Genomic DNA, 22,931 nt, shown 5'->3' on the forward strand with positions numbered 1-22,931 from the left:
TTTCTATTGAAAGCATTCATATGTGTTCTTACGCATTTTAAAAAGCTTCCCTTAATTCCCCGACTCCACTTTCAGTCTTATGTTATAACCTAAGAAATTGTCTATTTCACTTACTCTGTTACCATATTTGGTTCTATATTCACATCATTTGAGTCAGATTCCAAAATACTACAGGAAGCTTGTCTAAAGAAATCATAGGAGAGCTATGGAAAATGGAAAGCATTTTGGAATTTGGAGTTCGGAAATAAGGGTTTGAATGGCCATTCTGCCTCTTTCTAGGCAATTTATTCCTTTCTCTGAGCTTGTTTCCGTCTATGACAAATGGTAGGATTGAGCTCAATGATTTCCTCCAAATCCCTTCCAACTCATTTGGCCTTTCCCCCATTTATTTGGTGGCTGCTGCACATTAGGTCCTTAGGTTTGCACATGAATGAGCAAACTGGCACTTGGAAGCAGACATATCTCCAGGAAAATAATGGCAGCTGGCAAAGAAACTAGGAAGTGAGAAAGGGAAGGAAAACCTGTTTTAGTGGGCTGGAATTATATGAAACAAGGCCCTCTCTTTCAAGGTCTTCCCTCATGAATAAGTCAACTCAAGTACTTCTTATGAAAATTGAAATCCAATATGGATTCAAAGCTGACCCCCCCGCCCCAAGAACATTTTCTTTAAATTTCCAGAGAGTGAATGTGCACACAACCAGAAGCTCGTGTTTTGCTTGGATGGGTTTTTAGGGGGTGTTGTTTTCAATAAGTTGAAACAGCTTCTTGGCACAGCACTCTCAAGGTCTCTCTGAAGAACTCTGGAATTGGGACAGCTAGGTGGTACAGTGGGTAGAGCACCAGCCCTGAAGTCAGGAGGACCTGAGTTCAATTCTGTTCTCAGACACTTAACACTTCCCAGCCATGTGACCCTGGGCAAGTCACTTAACCCCAATTGCCTCAGGAAAAAAAATAAAATTAAAAAAAGAATTCTGGAATTACAATACTTTAGGAGCAAAGCAGAATTGAAGTAACTCGAAAGAAGGGTGAAATGTGCAAATTTAAAGAAGCTACCCCAAATGCTCCCCTCACCTATATGTGCTTTATCTGCATTTCTAGCTGGAACTGGGCTGATCAGCCACAGCCAGACTCACTGTAACTCGAACCCAACATAGTAATGTCATTTTGGTGCTCTTTGAGAATAAAGCATTGACGACAACAAACCGAGATGAAGCACTTAATTTTCTATTCTCTTTAAATCTCAAGGTTTTTCAGATGGGGACTTTCTCCAAAACCCAAGGACAATTCATTTTGAACAAAGGATGCATTTAACTTCAGTCCATCTCACTTTCATCCATTTTTATTCAGTGCCTTCTAGACATTTGGAACTATGCTAGGCACTAAGAGACAGGTCCAGTTAAAGGAAAACCAGTGTTGGTACAGGTAACTTTCACTGGCTGCTTAACATCTGTTTAAGGGGAGAAACTAACCACAAAACAAATTCCTTATTCAAAAGCAACAGAACCCCCTCCAAGTGAAATATATATAAATACATATATATGTATATATATATATGCACATATATACATACTTACATACCACTCTGCATTAATGTCTAGGTATACCCACTTGATTGTATATGCATGCATATACAGGCATATGTGGATATATAAATTAATATATATGTTGCACACACACACATACACACACACACACATACATACACACACACATCATGGATAGACAGATAATCTTGGTTAAGCTATCAAAGACACTATGTCTCTGTGTTTTAATGTAAACAGTCTGCCCTAATTGCCTGCAGCATGCAAAACTTGGAAGATCCAGAGATTCACAGTTAAAGAATACAATTGGTATGCTTGTGTCCTTTTCCATCCTTGGGGGTTTTGTTGGAGCACCAGAGCCTCTTTGCCTAGATGGCCTTTAGGTTGGACTTTCAGAGCTGAGCTGGGAATTCTTCTGAATCTCCAACTTAGAGCAAGGCCTGCCGGGAACCTCTTGAGGTGACCAAACTTCTGGGCCGAGTTAACACACTGAGGTCCACGTTGTGTAGTCCTGCAAACAGTTTTCCTTGGTGGGCAAATGCAGCAGATCGAGATGAGACAGTGCTTCTTTTTTTGTTTGTTTGTTTTCTGCAAATTCCTTTGTGTGCTAACGCATTTTGTAGTCATTAGATACAGATGTTTCACACAGCTGTCCCTTAAAGTCCAAGTCCACTGTGAAATCAAGATCCCGCTGCCAAAAAGAGAAATAATGAAAGGTCAATTCACCTTTTCCCCTTCCTACAGACAGAATTTATCAAATCTCACCTGCACAAGATAGGTATTTAACTGACTTACTCTTATAGCTTTCTAGGAAAGGCAAACTATGGCAAATACTCAGTAACCTAGCCATATGTTTTACAGGAGGCTTACTCCAAAAATCTTTAAACTAGATCTTCTACACTGAAATGCAAATCTTGTCGGGAAACACTATGGGCTGGTGCAAAAAAGCACTGGACGTGGCTCCAAAGGAGATGGGCCATGATGTAGATCAGAAACTCACTAATTTTCTGACCTTAAACAAGACCCTAAATTTTCTTGAGTGTTCATTTCCTCATCTGTAAAATGAAGGGACTAAGACGTCTCTACTCATGTCATGAGGCTGTTTTGAATATCATATGTGTGGAACACAGAGGTCACATATGTGAAAATGCTTTGTAGACAGGAAGTATTATAAGACCATGAGCTGTTTTCTGCAGTGGATCAGTAGTTCCCTATTGCCTACTGAGTAAAGTTCAAACCCCTTTCCCAAAAGGGTTCAAAGCCCTCTGAAATTTAATCCCAATGCACTTTTCAAGTCTTATCTGATACAACTTCTTCCTATAGACTTTACACTCTGACCATATTGAACTAATTCCTACTTCCCAAACCATGCCCACTTACCTCTAAGCCTCTCTTCCTGGTTCTTTTTATGCCTGTGATCTCATTAGTTCCCATGAATTCAGTGATTTAACTCTATGCTGTTAATTTTGAAATCTATTTATCCAGAGCTAGCCTCTCTCCTCACCTCTAGTCTCATATCTTCAGCATCCCATTGGACATCTTGAACTGGATGTTTTGCAGACATCCTAAACTCAACATATTCAGAACTAAACTCATTATTTTCTTCCCCCCCCGACCCTCTCCTCTTCCAAGCTTCCCTAATATTATTGAGGGAACTACAATCCTCTCAGGATCACCCCCCACCTTTGTATATTCCCAGACATCTAACTGCACCCCATCCCTTCTTATCCAATCTGTTGCCAAGTTAACTTAGAGAGAAATTATTTTTCTATTATATTGATAACCAATTTTTATATTATGATTAAAATATCTTTTCTCTACTTCCTTATTCAGAGATCATTCCCTCTAAGTCAGTCAGTGTCTGAAGGATATTGCTGATAGATGAAATGTCCAAATCTTTCCAAAACATGCTCCTCCAGTCTTGAACAGGATCCCACATAAATAGAAAACCTTACTTTTGTGTAGAGTGCAAATAGAATCTAATTTCGGTGAATTCCATCCCTAAAGCATTTAGCCCATGTCCTTGTACACATCCTTTGGAGGTTAGGGTAACTCAGCTCATGAAGGAGAAAACCACACAAGGTGCTTCAGGTAAAGACAGACTGCTTTGTCCAGATTGCTGGAGGCAGTTGAGTCTGACGATTAAGCCATGCTCTCAGCAGGAGGAACTGAAGGCTTTCAGCCCACCTCCTCATTTAAAAGTTTATTCTTCATTAATTGTTCACCAATCTGGGTTGACTTTTTATCTCTATGGAAGGCACCCCTTTTTCTAAAAGTATATTAAAGCATTCGGTATCTCCATTAGGTGTTTTTGATTGCTGAGATAACTAATCATCAATTTATTATCAGTTAGGCTAATTAATTGATCATAAATTACCCAGAAATTCTGTCTCTCCAGTTCATTTGTCTCAGCTTCAATTTCACTTTTACAACATCTTTTTAATACAACCCCTTCTCTCTGAATTACTACCCCCTTCATGCAGGCTCATATCACCTTATATCTGGACTATTAAGGCAGTGGTCTGCTGGTTTCCAGCTACCTCCCTACTCCATATCATCCTCCCCTCATATCTCAAAATGATCTTCCTAAAGCACAGGTCTGACCATCTCTCTCCATCTCTCTCCCCTCCCTCCCTCCTTCTCTCTCTCTCTCTCTCTCACACACACACACACACACACACACACACCTTTGATAAACTGCAATGGTTCCTAAGTCCTCCAAGATAAAATAAAAAATTCTTTGTTTGACATTCAAAGACCTTTATAAATCCCCCTCTCCCAACTACCTCTCCCACCTTCCTACAGCTTTCTCATTCCCATGTTTTCTGTGATCCACCCCCTTCGGCTCCATGCTGTTCCTCCCATAAGACATTTCCTCTTCAGACTCCAAGCATTTCCGCTGACTGTTCCCCAGACCTATGATATTCTCTCTCCTTACTTCTGCCCCTTACCTTACTTTCACACTCTTTGCTAAAATCTCACCTTTTTTACAAGAAGCCTTTCCTGATCTTCCTTAACATGAATGTCTTCCCTCTATTGAATATTTCTAATTTGTTCTTTATCATGTTAGGCTTGAGAACAATTATCATCTTTGGCCTTTCTTTATATCTCAGCACAGGGCCTATAACATAGTATGTACTTAATAAATATTTATTGACTGATTACCAGAAATGCTTTCTTTCATCTTTCCCTGATGGATTCTTACCCAATTTTTAAAAGTCTGACTTAAGTGCCACCTCCCCTATGAAATCTTTCCTGACTCTTTCAGGAAAAAGGCACATTCTCTCCTAAACTTAATGTTGCATTTTATCTCATGCCTCCCACTTACCATAGAATTCATATATCACAGTTATGTGTGATAATAATTTCCCTATCAGGCTCTAAACTCCCTAAGGCCAAAATATTGAAGAGGACTTGTTTAAACCCTTTTTTTTTCTATGTAGTTTTAACACAGTACTCTGCAAACCATAAGCTCTTGTGTTTCTTAAAGGGATGTATAATTAAATGACAAAGCTCTTTTCAATTGGGCAGCTAGGTGACACGGCAGATAGAATCCTGGGCTCTAAATTCAAATTTGGTCTCAAATTAACTTTGTGACTTTGGACAAGTCACTCAATTTTGTTTGCCTCAGTTTCCTCTTCTGTAAAATGATCTTGAGAAGTAAATGGCAAACCACTCCAATGAAGAGTGGGACATGACTGAACAATAAAGCTTTTTTCTAGACGCTAGACACAGAGAGGAAGGTTAGAGGAATGGACCAGAACAGTCTCTGAAAAAAAGGCCCTTATTCTCAAGGGTAAGTGGTTCAAGTTCATTCCCTTACTTCCACTGGACTATGTTCAAAGAGAACTTAAGTGATTCAAGTTCATTCCCTTACTTCCACTGGGCTATGCTCAAAGAGAACTTCTTGTGGATTCCTCCCTCCATCTCTCTTTTGATTGTGCTCAAAGTACTTAAAAGTTCCTACTAGTTATTTCTTCTTTGCAATGAAGACTAGCTGAGAATCTTTTTTGAAGTCATCCTGAAGAAGCTCTTTAAGTCCTCCTTCTTTTCCTCAATCTCCAGACCAGAGAGCCTCTCTTATAAGTTTCCAGCCCTGTACTCACCACATTTTTTGCATTTGGTTTCATGGAAATGGTCCCATAGATCTCCTCGCCCCTCCTGACAGTAAGATAATCTTCTAGGTAGAAAACTGTCTGCTTCCAGTGGGTGTAAGGAGCATCAGGGGCTGTGAGAAAAACAAGAATGAAGCATTAGAGAAGGGACAAGCAGATAGACAGACAGATAGATACAGAGATATCTAGAAGAATCTTAGCCCAGGACTCTTCTTCACCATATCCTGACTTAATACTGCTTTTCCCATATTCTCTCCCATCCTAGAATTAACCATTGCCTATAGGATACACTCTAGCAACCCAAAGCCTCTATTTTCACATCTGATCTAGCCCTGTCCACATCTGGCAATGCCCCATGTTTAAAAATATTTTAAAATGCCTTCTTTTCTATCCTACCTATCTCTACCTTCCCATTAGAACTCTTAATTATATACCTTGAGAGTATCTCACTTGGGAGTTTGAAGAAAAGCAATCAGATTTAATTTAACCATACTGAATTGTGAATGACTGTTAGTTAGTTCCCTACCTCCCCCCAACATACACATAGACCTTTTAAAAACTCTTCTGAAATCTGTCAGCCCAAAAGAATCTAATAGGTAGAATTTTAATTGAAATGATAAAGAGAAATGGAGAATTTCAGAGTGTCTAGGACAAGCTTGGGAGTAAAGACCCTTTATATGACCATAGATTAAGATAGACAGACAGACAGATATAGATGCATAGACATAGATATATAGATATATATCTAAACTAGTGTATAAGGTAAATTCATATCTGAGACTGATCTTGATTTAATTGCTCAAAGCTACATATCATCCTGTGCCCACTGGAAAAAAATTGGATCAGAGGATCTGAATTTAAATTCCACTGTGTCTTCATACTGTTGAAAGAAAGTTGGATTTGAAATCAGAACATATCATAAGCAAATCTCATCTATAATGTCTGGACTCCAAAATTGCAATAAAATTAAAATCCTTAGCCCTGTTGCTTACTACCTATGTTACCCTGTCTATATTTCTATGTTCAATGACTTGGGGTATTCCAGCTTGCAGATATGTGGGGGGGAAATAGCAATTTTGAGGATGTGTTTTAATTTCCATATGTACATCAGAAGAGAGATTAGCCAACCTTAGAGAACCTCTTAACCTGAGGTTTGTGAGTTTGGAATTTTTAAAATATATTTTGATAATTTTATTTCTATTTAACTTGTTGGGCTTTTAAAATCTAATATATTTTATATAACACATTTAAAAACAATCTCCTGAGAATGGACCCATAGGATTTAGTACATTACTGAAGGGATCTACAAATAAAAAAAACCTGTTCAAAGACCTTAGTTATAAATTTAGCTTTCAATGAAACATGGCAAGAACATTTTGGAGAGCAAATGAGAAGATTACACTAAATTGTATGGGACCAGCCTTCCAATTACAACTAGCCTGTATTGGTCAGTCTCATGGCCAGCCTTACTCCTGAGCCTTCATTCTATCCTCTAACTTTTCTGACTATGTGAAAGAAAGTCAGATATTAGTTTCCACCCTTACCACCCCCCCCCCCCAAGTCTGACTCACAGCTTACTTTTCTACCACACAATGATGACATTATTAATTTGACAAGTTGGTTGGAGACCTTCCAGTCTATTATCTCCCTGTGATCAGATATCTGTTAGAGAGCTTGCCTTTTCATAGGCCCACCTACATCAACATCATGTAGGGATTTGACTCAGTTCCTTGCACAAATGAATGCTAAACTCTAACAGGAACATAATTATATGACTATTTTGAAATCCAGACCTTATAAGTGAGACTTCCTTTTAATTCACTTATTCATTCAATATTTATTAAATACCTACAGTCCAAAGGAAAGTAGATTTTTTGAAATCAAGCTCTGGAAATTCAGGTTTTGCTAAGAACCACTGGAATTCAAATGGACCTACTTGAATATGCCTTAAACCCAAATTACTCTGGCTGTCTTTGATCATCCCATAATAATCCTCAGTCCACGCCTTAGTTGGTCATTGTTTGGGTTTGGATGGCTCAAAGTGAGTGTAAATGGGAATTGTTTCTATTCTGGACAGAAATCCTGAAGATCTTCTCCCAGATTGATTTTTTTTTTTTTTTTTGAGTGATTAAAAGAGACCATTTTTTACTTCAGTCTTACCTGGCTTAATCACTGAATCACTTAATCAGCATTGCCTCAGACAAACTGAGACTTAGAAAAGACATTAGCTTAAAAAGGCCAAAATCTCCCACTGCATCTAGGGCCATCTCCAGACTCCTAATCTATATTTGTCACTGGATTCAGATAGCTCTGAAGGAGAGTGAAAGTAGTGACTTTGCATAGCCATATCTCCCTTAAATCCAAGTTACTTGCAAGATATCACCTTTCTAATGTCATTGATCCTCTTCAAGAATAAAGGCCAAATAACAACAAATACCTCCTGTGTGCAATGGGAGGTTCGGATATAATATATACAATGATAAAAGACCCCCTTCCCTTCCTCAAGGAACCAAATAAGATACCTCTGTATCTGTATTACTAGTTTCTCTATGTTAAAAAAAAATTCCTGTTTCATAGATGTGCTTTTTTCCTTACTGAGAAGATTACAATAACTCTAGTCTTCATGAGTTTCTGTAGTCCAAAAATAAAATAAAATTATCTCCTAGTTGGTATTCTGTTGGTGAGACTTTTTTCAGCATTTAATTAGGTTAGCCTTCAAAACAATCAAACACAAAGTCCTGGGGTTTGTACTTGAAACCTGGTCAGCTCTGCAGAATTTGTGAAAGCATGTGTTCTGTGATCACCTTCACAAGCATTGAAGGAAGATATTGGTGGAAGTTCTAAGATGAAAACAAAATATATGCAAAGAAGCATTCATTGTAAAACTATCAGATCAGATGAAATTGTTCTTTCTGAGCAGATATGGGAAGGTTTTAAGGGGAAGGTGGCCTATATTGTATGTAACGCATCACTAGCTATGATATAGTGAATGAAGTACTGAATTCATCCCAACTCTGGTTACTTTCTATTATCTTGATTATCAACATTTCATTATTCTGTAAAAGCACTGAAATTCAGAATCTGCAAGTTCAAAGAGCACTTGGGAGCCTTCTAATCAAATCTAGAGGAAACTAAATGTCACACTGACTGAAGAATTGGATATGGAGTAAATATGGAGTAAAGAAGACTTGGTTTCAAAGCCCAATTCAAATACTGACTAGGTAAATGATTCTGGGAAAGTCACAGGGTCCATTCTATGCCTCCATCTCAAGGCAGCCCATTGAATTTTGGACATTTTTCTTGACATCTATCCAAAATTTGTTTCTTTGCAATTTCCACATTGTTCCCTGGTTCTGCTTTCCAGGGCCAAACAGAACAAATTGAATCCATCCTTTGTATAACAAATACTCAAATACTTTAACATATATTCCCCCTGAATCTTCTCTTCTCCAAGTTAAACACACTGAATTTGCTCTTTATGAGAAATGAATTCAAGGCTCCTTTCCACCTCTTCACACTCATTTCACACTCACACTTATCAATATCATTCCCAAACTGTATTACCCAGAACTGAATATAATACTCCAGGTGACAGGGGTAAAGTATGGCAGAACTGTCAATTCCTGGGAGCTAAAGCTTTTCCTAAGGTAGCCTAAGATAACATTAGTTATTAGGTAGTCCTCCAGAACCACCAAATTATTTTCAAAACAATTTGCGCTCTCTTGCCATCCCTCTCGTCCCTCATCTTGTAATGGTGAAATTGATTCTTGGAACCTAAGAATAGGACTTTACATTTATTCCTCACACTAGAAGCTTCATCTATTTCCATGATTTTTCAATTGTTGTGTCCCATACCTAGAATGAATATATTCCCTCTTCACCTATACTTCCTAGAATCCTTGACTGCCCATTCTACCTTAGCAACATCTTTCATATTTTCGCTCCTCTGACAGAGTCATCACCTCATGTCTAAAGCATTACAGTAGGATTCATTACAGTAGGATACAGGTCTTCTACAATTTCCTATTTCAATTACTCAAATGATCAAAGTAATCTTTCTAAAGCATTGATCTAACTTATTATCTCCAAGATTAAATATAAAACTCTCTGTCTGACTTTTTAAAAAAGCTTTCCTAACCTGGCATTCTCCTATCTTACTGATTTCCACCTATTCTTCTATTCCAATCTTGCCATAAAATAATCCGTCTTCTAATTTGGGACATATTCTGTAAGTGTCCATCAAGTCTGGAACTCTCTCCCTTGTCATCTCACCTTCTGCCTTTCCTGGCTTCTTTCAAGTCTCAACCAAAATTCTACCTTATAGAAGAACTCTTTTCTAACCCCCCTTAATATTAGTGTCTTCCCTGTATTGGTTGTCTCCAATTTATCCCAGCTATATCTTTTTTGTATATTGTTACCTCTATTAGATTGTGAGCTTCTAGGCACCAGGAACTGGATTTTTGCTTTTCTTTGTGACCTCTGAACTTAGCACAGTACCCAACACATAATAGGTACTTAACGAATATATACTGATTCAATACAGGTTGACTTTAAAACTGAAATCAAGGACTACTTCTTGAAGGAGATCTTTCTGGGTTCCTTACCCCCAACCCAAGACCTTTAAAGTTGCCTTTAAACTGAATGTCACATATGCATACAGTTTCTTAATTGTTGTCTCCACTATTAGAATCTAAGTTCCTTGAGGGCAGAGATTGCCTTACATATATGTATTATATGTAAACACATATACACATACACACACACACACACACACACACACACACACCTGCATTATGTTCCTGGTATATACTAAGAACTTAATAAATGTTGACCAATTGATTCAGTTTCATCTGATTAGATCTTTTTGTACCTTTACTATATCACTCATTGTGTTCATTTTTCTTTCCTTCTTGGTATTCAATATAAAATATGTTATACAAGATAGTTGGAATAGGGAGTTTCTGAAGTTCCTTTCACCTCTAAATTTTATAATGATCTTAATTAGGAATTCTTGGGGCAGTTAGGTGGCACAGTGGACAAAGTACTGACTTTCCTGACGTGTAGTCAGGAAAACTTGAGTTCAAATTTAGCCTCAGACACTAGCTGTGTGACCCTGGGCAAGTAACAACTTTATTTATAAAATAAGGATAATAACAGCAACAATAACCTCATTTCATAAGGTTGTTGTGAAGATGAAATGAGATAATATTTGCAAAGCCCTTAGCAAAGTGCTTGGAACATGATAAGTGGTAAGCACTGTATAAATCTTAGCTATTATTATCTGGTTACTCCAAAAATTGTCTTTCCTTCCCCCATCTTCAATGATCTTAATTATACAGAGTTCCACTACATATGCAAATGGTGAGTATTCAAATAGTACTTCTGTGTACCTTTGGAATAATACAATATTTTCTAGGCATTAGGATTAGCTATAAAGTTCAAATAAGACCAAGTCACTGAGTCATGAGTTTGCACAAAACAAATTAAGATATCTATTTAAGATAATTACAATACAAAATATTATATAGTAGGCTCATTGAAAAAGAAGTTGAATTTATGAATGAAGAAGAATGGGGAAGGGTCAAGCATTAGAGATGGAATTTGAAGAATAGGTAGGCAGCAGACATTCAAGAGGCTAAAGGGGAAAATGTAGCATTCCAGTCATAGAAAACAGCATGAGAAAAGGTATGTATCTGAGAGGTGGAAGCAGGGCAATTTGATTGTAGTATAGTATGAAGGGGAATGAATATGATATACTTTAATTAGATAATCATAACTTATATTTATATAAAACATGAAAGTTTGAAGATTACCTACATAAACAACCATGAATCTCAAAAATTATTTGAGATAAATAGTACCGGTATTTTTATTCTCATTTTATAGAGGGAGAAATTGAGGTACCGTGCAGCAAGGTGATTTGCTCAGGATCATATCTTTTGTAAGTGGATCAAAGGTTCAAAGATTTATAGTTGGAAGATACCTTAGGGGGAAAAAAGAGAAAAGGAAAGGAGATGGGAGAAGACCAGATAAGATGAAGAGAGAGCAGAAGCAAAGCAAGAAAGGAGGAAATGGTAGAAAGGGGAGGATATGGCTATTGATTGGATATGAAAGGTGTAAAGGGAAAGTGAAGTATAACCACAAGGTTATAAACATGAAAGGTAGAGTGAATTGTGGTGTCACAGACAGAAATAATGAAGTTAGGAGAAATAAGCTGAGAGTAAAAGAAATTATTAGCATGTATTTTGGACAAGCTAATTTAAGACGTCATTCAGACATGCAGGTAGAAATGCCTTTAAGGCAGTTGAAAATCTAATTCTGGCATTCAGAAGAGAGGTCTGGACTGGAGATAAAAATTTGGAAGTCAAGTGTATAGAGATGATTAATTGAAGCCATGGTAATGAATATAAAATTTCCAAGGGAAAGAGCACAGTAAGAGAAGAGCAAACTGAAAATAGAGAAACAATGAGGATTCAGTCAACAAGACCAACAAGTAGTTAAAACAGGAAAAAGAACTAAAAGAGTATGAGTATTCAAGAGTGTAGAATTGTAAATAGTGTCAAAAATTGTAGCAAATCAAGAGGAATGAGAAAGAGGTCCAATGGATTTTCCAACATGGTTATTAGTGAACTTTGAGAGTATGATCTCAGTAGAATGTTGGGAGCAGAAGGCAGATGGCAAGAGGCTTAGATCAGAGTGATATGAGGAAATGAAACCATTAGATTCAAATAGCTTTTTCAAGATGTGTAAATGTGACAAGGGACAGAGATGGAATAGTGGTGGATCGAAGTTTCAAAAGAAGGATTTTTTTGTCCTTTAAAAAAGGAATGGGAGATTTTATCTCTGTACATGTTCATAGATAAAAGGGGAAAGACAATGGGAAACTGAAGACACATAAAACAAGATGGCCTAGAACTAAGTCCTGGATAATATTGGGGGAATGGCAACAAGAACTCAAGTAGAAAGATTAATTGTAGTGAAGAACTAGAAAGTCCCTCTCCTCTGTAACCAGAAGGGGGGAAGAAAAATTTTATGATGATGCTTAGAAATTTTGAGGAATAGAGAAGGTAGGAAAGAGTTGAGGAAGCTATCATCAGATAACCACAATCATCTTAATGAAGAAGGAAGCTAGGTCTTCTGCTGAAAGTAAGGATGAGGTTAAAGTTGTAGAAGAGAAGAAAAAGGATTGAGATGGGTTGCTGTTGGAGGCAATGAGAGGTGGGATGACAGAAGGATGGAACAGAACAGTTGCAAGGACCAAGCTGACATTTTGTAACAAATTTGTAGTGAGTGAAGTTAGCTTGATAGTGTTTGCTGTCTTAGAGACACAGTTTCTCCATCTGTAAAATGAATAATGTTAGTCTATCTCTGAGGACTGTTATATCGCAAACTCCCAATTGCATGTAAGAAAACTGGGTGATATGATAGATATTGTCCAGCTTGGAATCAGGAAGACTCATCTTCCTGAACTCAAATCTGGTTTCAGACACTTGTAGCTGTGTGACCCCTCAGCAAGTCAGTTAACCTTGTTGGCCTCAGTTTCCTTATCTGTAAAAATGAGCTGAAGAAAGAAATCATAAACCACTTCGATATCTCTGCCAAGAAAACCCCAAATGGATTCACAAAAAATGGAGAACAACTGAAAAAAATGAGTGAACCACAACAATGCATGTAAATTCTTTTGAGAGCAAACACTGTTTCATTTTTATCTTATAACCCAAGCATGTGGTGTATATTCTGGTGAATAATAAGTGCTGAATAAAAGTTTGTTAATTAACAAATTGAGTATGAGTTGCAAATGTCTTATTACAAGAGCCCAATGCTTGTAGGTTTGATTATATTTATGTTGACAATGGTTGGGATCAATGTGGGCAGGGTATACTGGCACACTTATGATTGAGATAATGATTCTATTCTTCCATGCCTTTTGTAAAAAACTGGTTTAATCAGCTGATGGGATTTTGAATGGGACTAGCTAGTATCCTTCAACTTATAAATTTGCATGGATATAAATGGAAACATCAAGAAGAGTGTATACATATGAAAAGAAAATAGAATATATACACATACCAACACATATACAAACATATTTGTGTACATGTATAAACATATATATGTATAGATAAAATGACTATAGTAATACAAATGGAACAATACCAAAAAAACAATCTAAATTGAATGTTGTAAAGTTGCAAAGTTTAGTCCCAAATAGGAGCAATGAGAAGGAATTTTTCTTGCTTCTTTGTCCAGGGAGGGGACAGATAGATAAGGTTGGAATACTGCATATTATGTCAGACTTTTTGTTATATTGGTTAATTTTGTCAAACTGGTTTTTTCCTTCTTTTTTATAATTTACTATAAAATGACTCTCTGTGTAGAGTAAGGAGACAGATATATTAGGAAATGTAGGTGGCATAATAACAAGACTTATCAATTAAAATTATTCTACAAAATGAAGTCCACCTGCTCCCAGCCTCATTCTCTGTCAATTGGTTGTAAAAAAAAAAAAAAATGTTCCCCAAAGAAATCTTGTCTTAGGCTCTGTGTTAAATATTATTCAAGGAATGATTGACAGTACTCTCTACCCCCATCCTCCACCTACACCAGCTCAGACAGACAGGTGTCTTTCCTGCTCTTAAAGACCTTCAAACAATAAGATTTTAGCAGCCTCTTTCCATCATTCATTATGATGCCCCATGAGAGTTTAAGAAATGCTTTACTGGGCTCAGACCCAGTTCTTATCCAGCTTAGACAGAATTCTCTTTCTGAAAGAGGCACAGAACACAGTGGGAGGACATAGTTCAATTAAATGTAATCCAACAAACATTAAGTGCTTTGCATGTAATTGTTCTTGTGGATGTCACCCTCAAAAATCAAACTTTTAGCACTTTATAGTTTACAAAACATTTTCATGCAATATTTCATCTATTCCTCACAAGCAGAGATTTAACCAGCACCAGGCAAATGGAACCTAGAACCAGGCAACTTTCATGGATCAAGGGAAGTAGTTTTCCTTCCTCCTATAGCCATCTGCCATTTGACCATCCACTATCCATGGTGTCCATCATTATGATATCCTTTCCTAGGCTGTCTTCACACCAAATCCCATCAAGGTTTTCAAGATACTCTCTGAACTACTGCTGTCTTCCATCCACAGTTGAATTTTTCCTAGGTTCCAGAATTCCAGTTAAGATTCTGTTTATGGCAAGGAATTAGGTAAGTAGTGCAAATATATTTTACTGGCTCTCATTTTTTATGAAAGGCTGTGTGTTGTATGAGAAAAAGAGCTGACCTAGAAGCCAGAAAAACTTGATTAAAGTTTCACCTCTCACAAATATTGGCTGTATCATATTCTGAGCAAATCACAATCCCTCAGTGGTCTAGACAATTAAGACATTTGTCAGAGAAAGGCCAATCTGTATTGGTAGCATCACAGGTTTAGTCCCAATCTCTATTCCTATTTTATAGATGGAAAAATTGAGGCTCATAGAGATTAAACTGACTTATCTAAGGTAACACAGGCAGGTTGTAAGATATTTGACTTGAATCCAAGTTTTCCAATTTCAAGTTGTATTCATTCCAAACTATCTTCAACCATCCTATATTTCTCAAAATTATTCACTAGGAAGCCATCAACATTGCCTCTATCAATGAAGCATAGAAAATCAGACCTGAAAGAGACCTTTGAGATCATCAAGTTTAACCTCTTTCCTTTACCTTTCAAAATACTTCCTGAAGGATTTTCAGTCAATACTAATATGAGTTAATGACATCCTAAGCTAATTGTTCTGTGGGTGAAGAAGCATACATTTTTTTTTTCTCTTCAAATTCTCTGGGACTTCAAAGGAATATTGCTATAGGCCAGTACTCTGGTACAGGATCAAGAACAAAGCCTAGCTCATAAGATGTGCTCCATCAGAAGTTGCATTGTTCTTCATGCTCCAGAATTTGATGAACACATCCCTATATTCACATGGTCTGAGATGGGATGGATTTCCATCCTTCTTGCTTTCGGCCTGTGTTTTTCTTCAGTCACTGAAGAAGTCTCATAATTTCAATCTAAACTTTTACAACAGGTGACTACTATATCCCTGCAATCCTTGGAGCTCTTTCATATAACCTTGCTACCTTCTCTAGTGTTATACACAATTTTGCAGGCTTGTGGTTTTCCTTAAATTTAGATAAGAGCAATGAGGAGTTATTTAACTCAACTGACTTGCAGAGGCTTCCTATTTCCTGTAGAATAAAAATTCTTTTGCTTAAGTTTTTGAGATCCCAAACAACTTTTCCAGACTCAGTGGATATTATTACCCTTCCTTTGATTGTGATATAATCAAATTGGTCTTTTATCTGTTCGTTATGCATGATACCCTATCTCCTAACTGCCCACATATCTGCAAAAAAAGCTTTTGTCCAAGCCTGGAATGTACTCTCTCTTTATCTCAGCCTCACAGAATCCCTTGTTTTCTTTAAATTGCAATTTAGGCAACATCTTCTGATGAAGCATTTCCACTTCTCCCTTTTCAAATACTTATGCCTTTTGAGACAAACTACCTTGTTTTTATATTTGTGTATGTATATACATCTCCCTAGGTTCAAATCTGGCTTCTGACCCTTACTAGATATGTACAAATTGCTTAACCCTGTTTGCCTCAGTTTTCTCACTTGTAAAAAATGAACTGAAGAAGGAAATAACAAACCATTTCAGCATCTTTGCCAAGAAAATCCCAAATGGAGTATTGGAAAGTCAGGTATGGCTTAAATGACTAAATGACAACAGAGACAGAGAGATAGAGAGAGACACACACACACCCAGAGAGAGAAAGAGAGACAGAGAGACAGAGAGACAGAGAGAGAGAGACAGAGAAAGGCACACACACACAGAGAAGAGAGACAGAGAGACAGACAGAGAAGAAGAAGGGAGAGGAGAGTGGAAGGGAGGGAAGTAGGAAGAGGGAGAGAGGAAGGGGAATAAAGAGGAGGAGGGAGAGAGGGAGAGGTAGATATAGATAGGTAGATAGAGATGGAGATAGGTAGATAGGTAGGTAGATATATATGCATGAATATATATGTATATATGTATGTATTTGTATACATATATAAATGCATCTATTAATTTTTCATTATTTTATATATTGTTATAGGTGCTTATCTCTATTAGAATGGAGAAAGCTCATTCTGAGTAGAAATTATGAGAACACAAGAATTATGACCACAATCATAAACTAAGGGCAGTCATAGAACAAATACTAGATATTAAGATTTCAAAAAATATGTGAAATGGGTTGTTTAAGTCCCTTTGCAACTCATCTGAAATCCTCAAGGTTGAGCAACTAAGTCACAATGCTATGGAGACTGGGGGATTCAGTGGGTTGGATATTAAGTGTCAAGAACAATGGGCACGGTTTATAGATATAACAGGTAGTACTGGCAGGCACAGGATAGCAGAATGACAATTTATCAGAGAAGTTTCCTTATGTAGAGGTAGCTAGATAGTTTAGTAATGAATAGAGCATTCAAACTGGAGTTAGGAAAACCTTAGTCAAATCCTTCTCCAGCTACTAGCTATATGACCTTAGACCAGTCATTTAGTTTCTTCACTTAGCTTCTGTGTCCTTTTCTGCAAAATGGGGGTAATAATAGTATCTGTCTCACAAGGTTGTTGTGAGGACCAAATGACTTTTCCATATATATCTAATAAAACTATAGACCTCAGGGTTCAAATTGGCCATGGTTAGCCATAAAGCAATCTTTCCCTGAAAACTATATTATTTATGCTTATTACCTTCTTGCAGTATTAAGTTACCAAGTCCTCAGGATGATCATAATAAAGTCTACTTTAAAAAAAAACTTGACTTGAACTCAGTTCCTCCTAACATCAAAGCTGGTACTTTATCTTCTGTGCCATCTACTTGCCCCTAAAGCCCACTTTCCAATAGGACCAATGTGGTTTGAAGCACTTTTTCCCATAACAGTCAAGCAAGGTACTGAATTTAAGTATTATTTTTGCCATTTTATAGATTAGAAACTGAGTTTTAAAGTGACTCATCCAATGTCATCTAAGTGAGTGTCAGAGCCAGGATTCTGTCTCTGGCCTAGGATCTCACAAGGCACCTTTAGTTCTACCCCTGGAAAACAGTTACCCTGCCCTCACCCATAGCAACCCTGGGTGTGGGAGGATTATTAGCAGTACATGGTAAGCACCTGATAAATGCTTTTTCCTCCAGTTACCATTGTCATCTTTATAGCTCATGCAGAGCATGTTCTGGTTAAAAGGAGCATAAAAGTTCAGAGATTTAGAACTGAGTTCAGTTTTATAATTTTCTAAGTAAGAGGATGGAGAACTACAGAGATAAAATCATTTGATGAAGATTATACAAGTATTAGGTGGAAGAATGAGGAACTGAACCCAGAACCTTTGACTCTGGATCTAATTCTCCTTCTAACATCTTTATCACAACCTCAGAAGGCAGATGGTATAAGTGCTTTTATTTCAATCTACAGATATGGAAATTAAGGTTCATAGAATTAATCTGATTTGTCCAAGATCACACGGTTGGGTGGTAATCAGGACTTGACCCCAGGACTCCTTACTCTCTATACATTGATCTTCCTTTTATTCCATACTATCATTTTAGTTGTTTTTAGTTGTGCCTGACTCTGCAACCCCAGTTGGGGTTTTCTTCCCAAAGATACTGGAGTGATAAGTAAACAGAGGCAAACAGGGTTCAGTGACATGCCCAGAGTTACCACAGATAGTAAGTGTCTGAGACCAGATTCGAACTCAGGAAGATGAGTTTTCCTGATTCCAGGTCTGGTGTTCTATCCAATGAGCCACATAAATTCCATCTTATTTTTCTGTTATTATAATCATTGGTTACATTTGATTTTCAGTGAGTCACCTGGGATTCCAACTAAGCTTTGAGTGTTTTGAATGGTGCTAATATATAGAAGAGGGTATGACTCCTAATTGATGAAAACAAGGCTGAGTTGATAGACTTTCAATTTCTTCTCCACTTTACCTGCTCAGCATAATTTTGGAGGGAAAATAGTAAGTTGTACAGGGGACATACTGCTTAGGTTAAGAGGAAAGGCTCTAGTTACAAACTGGCCTCTATTTATCTTTCCAGTTTTATTTCCAACTTTCTTCAACTAAGTAGTCTCCACAGCATCTACTGAAAATGACTTAAATATTCTTCTGTCCACACTTCTGCATGTGCTATCCCATTCAGAAGAAACATTCTCTATTTAAATCCCACTAATCGTTTCAGCAGCTGGGTGACACAGTGGATAGAGTGCTGGACATAGAAACAGGAAGATTCAACTTCTTGAATTCAAATCTGGCCTCAGACACTTATTAGCCATGTGACCCTGGGCAGGTCTTTCTTCATCTGTAAAAGGAGCTGGAGAAGGAAATGGCATAAACCACTCTAGTGTCTTTGTCAAGAAAACCCTAAATGATGTCACAAAGAATTAGACTGAAACAACTAAACAACAAGACAACAGCAATCCTTCCAGACCCACTCCATCTTAATGTTTCTAACCCCTGACTGGCCCAGTCCAAGAGTCTCTCATTTTTTTCAACAAACATTAATTCAAAGACCTATTAATGCTCAAATTGTCCAGGAAAAAGCTCACTGAGTTTATCCTGACTGATTACTAGTTGAGTGACCTTGGATAAACCATGTCTCCAAATTTAGTCTTGCTTTCTACATTTATTAAATGAAGGAATTGTAATAGATGACATGTGTGTGTATATATGTATGGAAGAGAGAGAGAGGGAGGGAAGAACAGAGAAAGAGAGAGAGAGAAAGAAGGACACACAGAGCGAAACAGAGACAAAGAAAGAGAGTCAGAGAGAGACGGGGAGAAACAGTCAGAGACAGAAAGATAGAAAGAGACACACAGAGAGAGAAAGAGACAGAGAAAGAAAGACAGGAACAGAGAGACACAGACACATAAAGAGGGAGACCACAGAAAGAGAGGGAGGTAACAGAGAGATAGAGACAGATATATAGACAGCCTGACAGATAAACAGACAGACAGATAGTAAGGTACATAGATAGATATAGACAGACAGGTATGGATAGACAGAGCTGTGTGTATAAATATATACATTCTAAACAGAGACACAGAAAGAGACAGACAGAGACAAATATATAGACTGACAGATAAACAGAACTATGTGTATAAATATACACATTCTATGTACATATACAACATAAGACATGCATGTGTGTGCACACATATATTTCTATGTGTGTGTGTATATATATGTATACACACATATACCTTCTTTTCATACGAACTGTTGTCTAGCCATATCTCTGTGTCATGGTAGTTGTTAATTTAACCTCTCTTGACAGGTGGGAAAGAATTATTCTGACCCATAAGCTCTTTTGGAAGAAGTCAGGCAAGGTTATCCATAAGTCTATAATCAGTGGTTCTTAATCTGGGGTACATGAATTTGTTTTTTTTTTTAAATATATTTTAATAATTTTAATATAGCTGATTTCCTTAGTCCTGTGTATTTTGCTGTATGCATTTTAAAAAATGAGATTCTGAGAATGAATCTATAGATTTCACTAATCTGGCAAAAAAGAAACACAAGACTTAAGAACACTCAGCCTATACATTCTCCAATCTGCCACAGGATCTCAGGATTAGTTGAGAGTTCACTGTAGGTACTGAGGATTTTCCAGATATTTTCAGTTTAAAATTCAGTAGCAATAGATCCCCTTGGATATGGTAGAAAAATCACTGGGAAAATCTAGAGAATGAGAAAACCAGAGACTATACAACATGAAGATTAATTTAAAGCAGAACTTCTTAAATTTTTTTCCATTCACAACCCTTTTTTTTGCCAGAGAAATTTTTACAGGTACCCAGATATATAGGTATATAATACAGGCACATAAATCAAACATTTATTGATAATAAATTATAATTTCACATTCCCCCAATCAGTTACAAGATCCCACGTGAGGTCATGACCCACAGTTTAAGAAGCTTTGTTTTAAGGAAGTAGCTTGGAAAAGAAAACAGAGGAGAATATAATAGCCATCTTTGAATATCTGAAGAACTGTCATGTGGAAAAGAAATAGATTCATTGTCCTTGGCCTCATAAGGCAGAAGTAGGAACTGATAGTAGTAACAAATATAATTTATACAGTGCTTTACAAAAATTTTATCCTTATAATGCTGAGGTAGTTGCTATTATTATTCCCCTTTTCACATATGGGGAAAGTTGAGGCAGACTGAATTGAAATGACTTGCTGGTGATTACACAGGTACTATCTGAGGTCAAATTTGGATTCAATTCTTCCTATTTCTAAGTTCAATCTCCTGAGTTACTTTTCGCTATAGGAGGAAGCTGGAAAGAGGCAACTTTTGTTTTAGTATAGGAAAGAACTTCCTAACAAGCAGAGCTACCCCAAAGAAAAAGGGGTTGCTCCATCAATGGAGGGCTACAAATTAGAGATTAGAGGGTCATTTGTAAAGGGCATTTCTCAGGGCATACTTCTTGAGATCTCTGAGGTCCCTTCTAGTCTGGAATTCTGGGAATACTATTTGTTGTTTTTAGCCACGTCTCTTCATGACCTCATTTGTAGTTTTCTTGACAGAGACACTGGGATAGTTTGTCATTTCCTTCTCCAGCTCATTTTATAAATAAGAAAATTGAGGCAAACAGGATTAAGTGTCTTACCCAGGATCACCCAGTCAGTAAGTATGTAAGGCTATATTTGAACTCAAAAAGATTCCTGACTCCAGGCCCAGTATTCTGTCCACTGAGCCATCTAGTTGACCCATTTACTATATATGTTTAATGTCATTTGACCTCTTAAGTATTGTTTCCTAACCTATAAAGATGAACAGATTGGACCACATGATTTCTAAATTCCCTTTCAGTTAAGTTCCCTCAATTTTTTTCAATCCCATAATTTTTAGACAATGTCTCTACTTTGCTTTCATGTCACTTTTTCCTCCCTAAAAGAGATTCAATTGTCTGTAGTCCAAATACTCTAACTCTGAGGCATGCCATCATGCAAGGAGTATACTGGAGTCAGCTGGTAGAGGCTCCCGAAATGATTGTTAAATGTTCTATGTGAGCATTTACACTTTGGATATCAGCAAATGCTACCAATCAGAGCTTGATTTATTGTTTCATTGATTGCTTAAACTTAAGAAAGTGACAGAGAAAATTTTTATAATGAAGATTAAGCACAAAAGTATATCATGTTGAATATGGAAATATATTCAGAAGAATTGCACTTGTTTACCCTATATTGGATTGCTTGCTGTCTGGGGGAGGGGAGACATGAGGAGGGAGAGAGAAAAAATTTGTAATATGAGATTTTGCAGGGGCAAATTTTAAAATTATCTTTGCATATATTTTGAAAAATAAAAAGCTATTAAAAAAAAAAAAAGGTGTGTCATGAGTAAAAAAAATTTCTGGAGAACTAGTTGTTAAACATTTACCAACCCATGTATGTCATGAATACTAAAAATTAGAAATAGTTCTTGGAGAAATAGCACTAAGAATCACTTTAAAGGAAGCTTAGTACCAGATCTTCATTTTACAGATAAGATTCCTATGGTAACAAAAGTAGATAAATGACTAGAACAAGATCACTTAGCTAATACATGATAGAGCTGAGATTAGACCCTATTTCTTTGAGGAAGATATGGGAATGAGAAAGAGATTCATTCATTCAATTATGTAATACCCTCCTCTTTGTCTACAGTACTTGCAGCAAACTAAGCAAAGGGACCTAAATAGCTAGCTAAATTTATTTAGCTATACTAATATAGCTTCCCCAAAAATGGGTTGCCCAGCACTTGGTCTCTGAAAGTTACTAACTTTATGTACTTGGTCATTTCTTTTCTGTTCCTCAGGTTCCTCAATAAAAAGGAAAGAGTCAGATTCGATAATCTATAGGTCCTATCCAGTCTTAAAGAATCCTTTATTTTTAGTATTCTACCAGTCAACTGGCATGGACCTACCTAGGATTGCTGCTGCTCTCTGGCTTTCTGGCTTATGATGGACACTTTTTCCAAAGAAATGCCACCAGAGGAGCCACTCTTTGTACTAGCCCATCAATTTTTTTTTTTTAAAGTGTGTTTTTTAAAAAGCTATTTCCTTCTCCCCTGGGCACCAACATTTGAGGAGCATGCTTCCTTCCTTCATCTGTATTGGATGGTTTGGGAAGGAGAAGAAAAAAGACCTGGCTGATCTCCAGAAAGAAACATAGTGCCCTGAGAAGGGGAAATGTGC

The 22,931-nt window shown here is 37.1% G+C and overlaps 1 protein-coding gene across 6 annotated transcripts in view; it reads right to left on the reverse strand.

Moving 5' to 3' along the window:
• Positions 1–1,208: 1,208 nt before the first annotated feature.
• Positions 1,209–22,931, reverse strand: part of PRMT8 (protein arginine methyltransferase 8) — a 164,612-nt gene continuing 142,889 nt past the window's right edge. For all 6 annotated transcript variants that reach the window (XM_003771306.4, XM_031939222.1, XM_031939220.1 and 3 more), the window contains 2 exons: positions 5,648–5,769; positions 1,209–2,232 (listed from right to left, as the gene is read on the reverse strand). In XM_003771306.4, coding sequence (XP_003771354.1) covers positions 2,149–2,232; positions 5,648–5,769 — 206 coding nt within the window. In that variant the 3' untranslated portion in view covers positions 1,209–2,148. The remainder of the gene's footprint in view (positions 2,233–5,647; positions 5,770–22,931) is intronic.

Source organism: Sarcophilus harrisii, chromosome 5 (genome assembly GCF_902635505.1).
Source record: "Sarcophilus harrisii chromosome 5, mSarHar1.11, whole genome shotgun sequence".
NCBI classification, from domain to species: domain Eukaryota; kingdom Metazoa; phylum Chordata; class Mammalia; order Dasyuromorphia; family Dasyuridae; genus Sarcophilus; species Sarcophilus harrisii.